General features: G+C 37.0%; 1 protein-coding gene across 1 annotated transcript; it reads left to right on the top strand.

Moving 5' to 3' along the window:
• The first annotated feature begins 3,177 nt into the window (after positions 1-3,177).
• LOC121393797 lies at positions 3,178-9,637 on the top strand. The gene is made up of 5 exons (XM_041563318.1): positions 3,178-3,357; positions 5,218-5,288; positions 5,919-6,905; positions 9,218-9,248; positions 9,480-9,637. Exons 3-4 carry the CDS (start codon positions 6,301-6,303, stop codon positions 9,222-9,224), a joined length of 612 nt encoding a protein of 203 aa, XP_041419252.1. The 5' UTR covers positions 3,178-3,357; positions 5,218-5,288; positions 5,919-6,300; the 3' UTR covers positions 9,225-9,248; positions 9,480-9,637.
• Positions 9,638-10,765: the final 1,128 nt, after the last annotated feature.

The raw sequence follows: 10,765 nt of genomic DNA, 5'->3' as shown, positions 1-10,765 counted from the left end.
TTAGTCATTCTTCAACTGCTCTTTATTTGTTTGTTTTTTTATTAGCTGCTTTTCTATCTGGCAACCAAAAACGGATCTTCTGTAAAGCTAAAATTTTATTATTGTTGTTTTATTTTTCTTCCTTATCTTTCTTTTCATCTTTTGTTCTGGCTTTCAAATACCTGCTTGGTTGCAAGGGAACACAAACCCAGCTATAGACTAAAATATTATATAATTAATTAAGCACAAAGAAATGCAAATTGTCTTAGAATACTACTTCCTATATGCTTAAAACTAATGTTATGATAAGCTATCTCTTTAATCCAATGCAGTAACAGCCTGTAACCTAACAATATAGTCTGAAATTATTATTCTAAATTCCTTTCTTTGTTGACAGTATTGTTACTCCTTTGTATTCATTGAATCACATTCAAGCGCCTTGTTATATTCCATGGTGTTGTGAACAGTGATCTTATTTCTTGTGATAACTTGCCTACTGAGCTAATTTCTGGTTGTATATTTGTATCATTTTTGATTCATAGGATTATGTTTTATAATAAAAATCTAATAATAATTATACAGGTATGGGATCCGTTATCCAGAAACTTGGTATCCAGAATGCTCTTAATTACAGAAAGACCATCTCCTATAGACTCATTACGTAAAATAATCTGCATTTTTAACAAGGTTTCCTTTTTGTCTGTAATAATAAAACAGCACCTTGTACTTGATCCAAACTAAGATATAATTAATCCTTATTGGAGGTAAAACCAGCCTATTGGGTTTATTTAGGGGCAGATTTATCAAAGGTCGAAGTGAATATTCGAATTAAAAAGATTCCAATTTCGAGCTAATTTTCATGCACTTCGACTAGGGAATAGTCCAAATTAGAAAAATTGAAAATTTGAATATCACAATTTCTCAAATGCGACTGCAAAACTTTTGCCATCTTAAACCTGCCGAATAGCTGTTTAAGCCTATGGGGGCCTCCTAGAATCAATTTGGAGTCAATTGGTGGACTTTGAAAAATCAAAGTTTTTTTTTTCGTACAATTCGAATTCGCTATTACTTTGATTCGTACGATTCGAACGAATGAATGCAGACTATTCACCTGCAGAAAAAAAAAAATTCTACGTTTTTCAAATTAGAAATTTGAACCTTGATACATCTGACTCTTAAGGTTTATTGGGATGATGATTTTCTAATAAATTTCGGTTGGTCTTTTTGAATTCTAATTTCTACGTTTTTCAAATTAGAAATTTGACCCTTGATAAATCTGACCCTTATGGTTTATTGGGATGATGATTTTCTAATAGACTTAAGGTATGAAGTTCCAAATTACGGAAAGATCTGTTATCTTGAAAACCTCAGGTCCTAAGCATTCTGGATAACAGTTCCCATACCTGGAATTAAATTTTTGTAGAAGTAGGTATCATTTTGTTATTTTTTGAAAATGTTTTAATTTTGCTGTGTTATGTAAATATCTACTTCAATGTTCGAGACTTAAAACTAAAAATAAAGCCACATGAGCTGTTCAAATATTCAAATATTATTTGTAAAGGGTGATTGTACATTGGGGTTACATATCAGAGAGGCTTATATAAGCTAGGTACAGATTGTCTGAGCACATGAGGTATGGTGTAGCAAATGCTGATAGACTTGGCCAGTTTCTTGCTAGTTTGAGTCCCTTATTCCCCCCATTAATGGAATTGTCTTCTGAAAGCACTTTTCTGGTTATGTGCTAGTACAGGTGTAGTGCACAAATGATAACACAATCCGATGGGTAGATGTTGCTTGTGTATATTTAAAGACAAAATGCTGCATGTACCATTGACCTTTAGATGCTTTTACATTTATTTTAACTGCATTTTTATCCACATGGGGACCATGCCAGTAACAAACTCTATAAAACTTACCCTTTATGAAATCCAGATCCCTTTGTACCTTGTTCTTTTTTACTCAGGTTTAATGTTTACAGCAGCATAGAATGTCCTAGCAACTTTGCATTTTGTCTGCATTATTTATTTTTATGGCTTCCAAATTATTTGCCTTCCACTTCTACGTCAGCTTTCAAATGGGGTTACTGACCCCAGCAGCCCAAAACTATTGCTCTGTAATCATTACATTTTATTATTATTGTTTGTATTAATTATCTTTCTATTCAGGCCCTCTCCTATTAATATTCCAGTCTTTATTCCTGGTTGCTAATGTAAACAAGACCATAGCAACCAGATATCTGCTGATATTCCAAACTGGAGAGCTGATGCAAAATAACTGAAAAAGCTGAAAACCAGCTGCAAAGTCTATTAAGGGGGGCTATTTATTAAAGTTTGAGTTGTTTTTTCCACAAAAATTCAAGGTTCAAAGTTTTCAAGGTTATGTTTTTGGTCTAAAATCATTTTCAACTAAAATCATTATACCCCGACCCTGGAAATAGCTTGAATCTGAAAATACCACATCTAAAGGTCCCTTGAACCATTTGAAGATGTTAAAAGCCTTCATGATGTTCAAGGTTTTTTTTAGAGGGTTTTGCCCAAAATCTTGAACAATTTGAATATATTCCCGCCTAAAACTTGTTAACCCCGAGCACACTGAATAGAGTTTTTTTCCCTGAATTAGAAACCATTCAAGTTGTGAGTTCCTTTGAGGTATAAAAAAAAACTCGAAAATTCTACTCTTTGATAAATAACCCCCTTAGAATATCAGTGTGTACATCATACTAAAAGTTAATTTATAGGTGAACAACCCATTTAAAGGGGTTATATAAATAAATACTTTTTTCAATTACTTTCCATTATTTCTTTTTTACTGTTTTTCCAAAATCTAAGTGTAAAGTTGAATGTTCGTGTCTCTGGTGAAGGAGTCTGGCAGCTCAGTAATTCAGGTGCAGATTCTAAACTGTTACAATTTTGCAACATTTAGTTGATACATTTCTCAGCAGCATCTCTGGAGTATTAGCAACTATTGTATCAATTCTAATGAAACCCAGAGATTCTGCTCAGCAGGGAAAAAGATAAGTAATGTATCAACTAGATCAATTCATTTAGAACAGTTTACAGGGTCGGCGACCCCCCTTCCGGGGCTCCTTCAGGTGAAAAAAGACACTTGACACTTCAATATTAGAAAAACAGTCACACGTAAAAAATAGAAAGTCATTGGAAAAATTCATTATTTATTTATATCTGAAACCAACTAGTTGTTTGAAGGTGAACCACCGCTTTAATGAATTTGTTGCTTATTTTGCAGATATGGTACAATGATATTATATATGATACCTTAACTAGCTGTGCATGAAAGCCCTACATATATGGATCATCTTCGAGAATATCTACAAAAGAGACCTGTTGTGGAGCATGGAGAATACTGGTGATGCTCGGTGTAGGTTAACCACTGTCTGCCCTAATGCATAGTCTGTTTGAAAGAATATTTATAGTTGAACTTTTTTGCTGATGTGACAGTCCCGAGGCCGGGGCTGTTCTACTTAATCAAGTCTGAACTTAAATAGTAGATCATTTATTTTTAGGCAGTTTCTGTACATTAGGCACCTTTCTCTGAATTTGTGTGACTTGAGGTAGACACATGAAAATGCTCACACAAGCAAAAGAATTTGTGAGACACAATGCTTCAATGTTAGCCTCAGGCAGAAAGGAACGGTTAGACCGAGATGTTTAAATAGCACAAAGCCCCTAAATACAGGTGCTGCCAGTGGATATCTGCCAAGAAGCTCATCATATAATAACTATAAACTTTTTTACACTTTGTCATAAAATCTTGCTGAAATGTAAAAACGAGCCATGAGTGCAAGTGCTCATTTGGAAGTTCATGTGTTGCTTATTTAGAGCCTCTTCCAACTGAAAGTTGGGGAAAGGAACACAACTTTGTATGCAGAGGTTTATTATATGGTGGCAGATTTCTACAGAAAGTCCTTATTATCAAAGAGCCACTATATCCTCGAAGTTTCCTGCAAAATTATGCCTAGCTATTTGTATTTTTATGATATTTCTCAATAGAGGCTTATACTTGCTATACTGATAGGCCCAATAAAAGGATCGTTCACCTTCTCGTTAACTTTTAGGGGCAGATGTATGAAGGGTCGAATATCGAGGGTTAATTAACCCTCGATATTCGACTAGGAACTAAAATCGTTCGACTTCGAATATCGAAGTCGAACGATTTAGCGCAAATCCTGCGATCGAACGATCGAAGGATTATTCCTTCGATCAAACGATTAAATCCTTCGAATCGAACGATTCGAAGGATTTTAATCCAACGATCGAAGGAATATCCTTCGATCAAAAAATCCCAGGCAAGCCTATGGGGACCTTCCCCATAGGCTAACATTGACTTCGGTAGCTTTTAGCTGCCGAAGTGGGGGGGTCGAAGTTTTTCTTAAAGAGACAGTACTTCGACTATCGAATGGTCGAATAGTCGAACGATTTTTAGTTCGAATCGTTCGATTCGAAGTCGAAGTAGTAGTCGAAGGTCGAAGTAGCCCATTCGATGGTCGAAGTAGCCCAAAAAACACTTCGAAATTCGAAGTTTTTTTTATTCGAATCCTTCACTCGAGCTTCATGAATCGGCCCCTTAGTATGATGTAGAGAGTGGTACTCAGAGACAATTTGCAATGGGTTCTATTTGGGTTTCTATTTTTTTATGATTTGTGGATTTTGATTTATTTAGCAGCTCTCCAGTTTGCAATTTCAGCAATATGGTTGCTAGGGTAATTTGGACTCTGGCAACCGTACATTGATTTGAGCAAGAGACTGGAATATGAATAGGAGAGGCCTGAATAGAAAGCTAAGTAATAAAAAGTAGCAATAACATTATATTTGTAGCCTTACAGCGCATTTGTTTTTAGATGGGGTCGGCGATCCCCACTTGAAAGCTGGAAAGAGTCAGAAGAAAAAGGCAAATAATTATAAAACTATAAAAAAAAAAATAATGAAGACCAATTGACCATTCTATAATATACTAAACGTTAATGAATCACCCCTATTAGACGATCACACCTACATGATAATAGGCCACACCCATGGATTACTAGCCCACTCTCCTTCTAGCTTCTGTATAGAGGATTATAGGACAAAGGTGGAATCCTATAGCACTCCCCACTGTGGCAACACAAATAGGGGAATATAGTGAAAGTCAATAACAAAAGAACATGTGCAACGAGAACAATTATTGTTTTGTAAAAATAATTACCTTTGTGCAAATCTAATATAGATTTTGTGAATGCAGAGTGAATTAAGCAACCCCATCTGCCAGTGGAAGAAAAACTGCAAATGCTGTCGTTTTCAACAGTGCACGAGGTATGTAATAAAAAAATTTTTTTTGTGTGTCAAAAAAGATAGCACCTTTAAGCAGGCCTTAAAACGCAAATAAAATTGGCAATGAAAAATTCTAACTCCAAAAACATTGTTATGTGAAGAGACTCACACAGATGGGAAGCTACCCTTTATGTAAATGGTCAACAGGTAATTCCCAGGTACAGGTATGGGATCTGTTATCCGGAGACCTGTTATCCATAAAGATCCAAAATACAGAAAGTCCAACTCCCATAGATTACTTTTTAATCAAATAAGACATTATCTTGCACTTGATATAAACTAAGATATATTTAATCCTTACTGGAGGCAAAACAAGCCCATTGGATTTAGTTCATTTTTAATGTTTTTAGTAGGCTTATGTATGAAAATCCAAATTACAGAAAGATCCATTATCAAGAAAACCCCAGGTCCTGAACATTCTGGATACCAGGTCTCATACCTGTATTCTGAAACAGCTGTAGGGAAGAAACTTTTATGGCTCAGTTAAAATAAATGAATATGATTTTTAGCCCAAAACTAAAGTCTATTCCCTGTCTAGGGACAAATCTGCTGTATGTGTACATAGTTAATATCATGTATCAGTGCAAACATAACACTTTCCTATTATTGCAGGAATATTAAATGTCCCCATGTTCTTTAAAGTCATGATGATGTCTGTAATCAATTGGACTGTAAGCCATATGGTTTGGGGTGAATATGAACAAGAACGAAGGGTCATAAATCAGGCATGTAATTATATATTTTGAAGCGTGTTGAATCTTTTCAGTTGGAGGTTTCCAACTTTTCACCAGAATATGACGCTGGAAAACAGTTATTGAACCTGCAAAAGAAAGAGATCAGCCTTACACTGCATGTTAGCACTTTGGCCCAGTATATTAAACAAAAGCGCATCCCAAGAGGCTTGCGGCTGGACATTAAGCCTAATCTAGGCATTGAAGACCCTGCCTTTAACCAACAGTGGTTTGCCATATGCAATAAATGTAGCTTGGACCTGATGCTACTATCAGTCGATAATCTCTCTACGCAAGTGGAGACAATTAGATCAGATATTGAAAAACTCCGTACACAAATAATTGCGGATAAAGGTGAGGAAGAAGCCGTTAAAATCTTCTCACAGCAGCGTGAACCACTCAATAGACTGCGTGAGCAGGTCGCAATTAAAAAGGCATCGAAACTAGAAAGGGACGCGAACGATTATCTTCAAAACCGGGTCTATACATGGCGGGAGGACCGTTACCAGCAGAGGGAAGACCGCTCCTACCTGAGAGAAGATCGTGGCCGCCAGAGGGAGTATCGCGGCAGAGGAACGTACCGGAAAGCAGAGGGACAGTATTGGCAACGCACCAGAGGAAGTTCCCGGACCGGATTGCCAGCCCCACACGGACACTCGCACCAGAACTATCGCTCCACTCCAAATGCTGCACATATGGAGTCATATGCGTCCAGCAGCAGCGACGATTACAGCCCATCCACCTCCAGCCAGCCTTTTTTAGATGTGGATCCACGGGAAAAGGGCTATCCACCGAAGCGCTCATACAAAAACCCTCGAGCACCTATACCAAGGGAGCAATATCCACAGAGACTCCACTCCAAGCCGAGGTAACTGACTCATGTGACTTATGTATCAACATCTCCTCATATTCACTGACTGATACAGAGGTTTCTCTGTTAAATAAGGGTTTGGGATATGTACCTTACTATGAGAATAATGTGTATGAATGGGAAATAGAATTTTTGAAATTTGTCAGACGCCTTAAATTAAAAATGCATTTCAAAGATTATCCAGATCTAGATACCGGTACCCAACTGGATTATATCCAATTTAAAAAACCTAGTAGCTTTAATCCAGTAGTGGAAAATGCAGCAATTACCACCTTTGAAAATGTGATTAAACAGGAGGTCCAAAAAATATGGGACGTTAGGGGTAACACTAGATCATTGGCTAACCTTACAAAAAAAGAAAAAGAGGCCCTACACTCATTGACTAACAATATTGATATTGTAATAAAGCCAGCCGATAAAGGGGGTGCAATTGTCATAATGGACACATGTCAATATATGCAGGAAGCAAACAGACAATTGTCTGTAGTGGAACACTATGAGGTCACCCCTACCGATCCAGTCTGGTCTATAAAACGGGAAGTAGATAGTCTGGTATTAGCCGCATGGGAAAGTGGGATCATAAACTCAACCACAAAAGATTTTTTAATCACCGACTATCCCCGTACACCTGTTCTCTATCTACTCCCAAAAATTCACAAGACACTGACTGACCCACCAGGGCGCCCTATTATATCGGGTATAGGTTCCATTTTGGAACCTCTTTCAAAATTTGTAGATCGGTATCTGCAGCCCTTAGTACAAAATATACCTACATGTCTAACTGACACGACTGACCTACTCAGACAATTACAAGATCTGACCCTAACTAGCCCGGACGTAAGCCTTTGCAGTATAGACATACAAAGTCTATATACTGCCATACCCCAAAACGAGGGAATTGCCTATGTTGAAGAAACCTTACTGGAGACGAATATCCAACATCACCTTATCTATTTCCTTATAGATTGTCTGACTTTAGTTCTGCATAGGAACTACTTTAAGTTCAATGACAAGTACTACTGGCAACGCCAGGGTACGTCGATGGGTGCGTCGGTGGCCCCTTCGTTTGCCAACATTTTTGTTCACCATCTTGAACAAAAAATTTTTTTGCAGGGTAAGTTCAAGGGGCACATTTTGAAATATTGGCGGTATGTGGATGACATACTCATTATTTGGCAAGGTACCGAAGATACCTTCAAAAATCTGCTTATTGAAGCCAATTCTTACCATCCGACGATAAAATTCACTGGGGAATGGTCGAATACATCACTTAACTTTTTGGATGTAAAATTAGGTATCTGTGGTAATAGCATCATAACTGAGATGTATTCTAAACCCACAGACCGTAACACACTTTTACTCTCTTCTAGCTACCATAACCCCCACATCATGAATGCCATACCAAAAAGCCAATATTTACGTGCACGCCGCATTGCATCGACTGATACACAATACAAATCAGCGGCTAATTTGCTTACAAAAAAATTCTCACAACGAGGATATTATACACCAAAACTTCAAGCAATAGAGACTCTAGTAAGCAAACAGGACAGACAAGAACTCTTAAAAAGGAAAGAAAAAAATAGATCTAATCAAATTCAGAGAATTCCCTTTGTGTCTAAATTTGGTAGACAAAGCAAAAAAATTGAACAAATCGTTAGACAGTATTGGCCGATCTTACAACAAGATACGAAATATGGCTCACTGTTTAAACAACCTCCGCTCTTTAGCTATACTAGAGGACGTAGCCTTAGAGACTGTCTCTGTCCCTCTGATGTTACCCAGAAACAATCAAACACAATGTTCTGGGGACCACCTAAAAAAGGCACTTATGCCTGCCTGAATTGCATATGCTGCAGTTCTATTATAAAAGGGGACACAGTAAATCATCCGACAAAAGGGAATATCATTCGGCTAAAGGATTTTTGTACTTGCGAGACCAAAAATGTGATCTACATGCTAAAATGCCCTTGTGGGTTAGCCTATGTGGGCCAAACGAGTAGGTCTGTGAAAGAACGTATAAAAGAACACAGAGGCAATATTAGGAATTATAAAGTTGGCACACAGTCAGATACCCCTGTATCTAGACACTTTACATCCCACGGACACAGTCTCATACAATTAAAATGGTTGGTGCTCGAACAGGTAAAAAGACCTAAAAGAGGGGGCAACCTCTCTAAATTGCTTCTGCAGCGTGAAGCACTTTGGATAAAAAAGTTAAATACTATGACACCTATGGGCCTGAATGATTATTGGAGCTTATCTCCATTTCTGTATTAACTGCCATTTATATATTTCTCTCATTCCAGATTTTGAGAAAAACCTACATTTCTACTGTGGGTAAGAGCTGAATACTTTAATATATATATTAATGAGTTAGCACCGATAGCCTATGATTAATACATGTTTAGCATTGCTTGCCCTGTTAGTAGGCTTTATTAGCAGTTCTAACAAACTATTTCAAGTGTTTTTATATATGGAAATATATCCACTTTTATATATATGGAATTATATCCAATTTTGGTGTTAACAATGTTTGTTTTATTGTTACATTTTATTGTTACATTTTAGGTTCACGTTGAGATTCTTATCTTGGACTTTTAGAACACAGTCGACACTTTTCACCGCTTGCACATACATATTGCCACCTTAACATGTATTACATGTTTTTATATTTATATTTATATTTATTGTTAAACCTCTATGATGGGTGGGGGCGGGGTGACACACCCCCAGGTGTGGTTATATAATGCTGTACTTTGCACTGGCACTTCACACTTGAAAAAGGGCCTGTGAGGCCCGAAACATGTTGTGTGGACTATAATAAAATTGCACTTTAGCAGTTATTCTGCAAGTTTGTTCCTCTGTTCTCCGCTTTCGATTGTTTATGTAATTATATATACCTGGTTGCTAGGGTCCAAATTACCCTAGCAACCATGCATTGATTTGAATAAGAGACTGGAATATGAATAGGAGAGGGTAGCAATAACAATACATTTGTAGCCTTTCTATGTTTCTGAAACTCTTGTGTCCAAGACACAGCTGTACTGACTTGCTTGAAATCGGTGACAATGGATCTCTGTACACTGTGAGGCTCCAACATTGCAATTAAACAGGTTGCTCACCTTTAAATTAACTTTGAGCATGATGTAAAGATATTCTGAGACAATCTGCAACTGGTTTTCATTTATTATATTATTATTTGTTTTATGTCATTCAGCTTTTTATTCAGCTGCTCTCCACCCTGCAATTTCGGCAATTTAGTTGCTAAAGTCCAAATTACCTTAGCAGCCATGCATTTGTGTTTTTCAAGTTATTTTCCTTTATTCAGCCGCTCTCCAGTTTGCAGTTTCAGCCGTATGGTTGCTAGGTGACACATTACCCTAGCAACCATGCATTGATTTGAATGAGACTGGAATATGAATAGCAGAGGGATATGGAATATGAAAAGCAGAAATAACAATACATTTGTAGCCTTAGAGAGCATTTGTTTTTAGATAGGGTCAGTGACCCCCATTTGAAATCTGGAAAAAGTCTGAGGAACAAGGCAAACAAATAAAAATAAATAAATAATGAAGACCAATTGAACAGTTGCTTAGAAATGACCATTCTATAACATACTAAAACTTAGCTTAAAGCTGAACCACCCCTTTGATCAATGCTTCCCTGTTCTATACATTTGGTAAATTGTTTCTAAAGAAGTTTTGAAAGCGGTACGGTTCACAAATATGTATGCTATGTGGCAAAGACATCAAAACGGTGATGATTAAGTTCTTCTCTAAAGGGGTAGTAATCATTTGACTGTATGAAACACTGAAACTAAAGTTGTTGCTATTCTTATTCACAAAGCAGCACAA

Source organism: Xenopus laevis, chromosome 5L, assembly GCF_017654675.1.
Source record: "Xenopus laevis strain J_2021 chromosome 5L, Xenopus_laevis_v10.1, whole genome shotgun sequence".
Lineage (NCBI taxonomy): Eukaryota > Metazoa > Chordata > Amphibia > Anura > Pipidae > Xenopus > Xenopus laevis.
Note: the sequence above shows the minus strand (reverse complement) of the source record. Positions and strands in the feature narration are given on the sequence as shown.

Excerpts from the sequence above, each read along its gene's own strand:
- LOC121393797 (XM_041563318.1), top strand. The coding sequence starts at position 6,301 with ATGCTACTATCAGTCGATAATCTCTCTACGCAAGTGGAGACAATTAGA.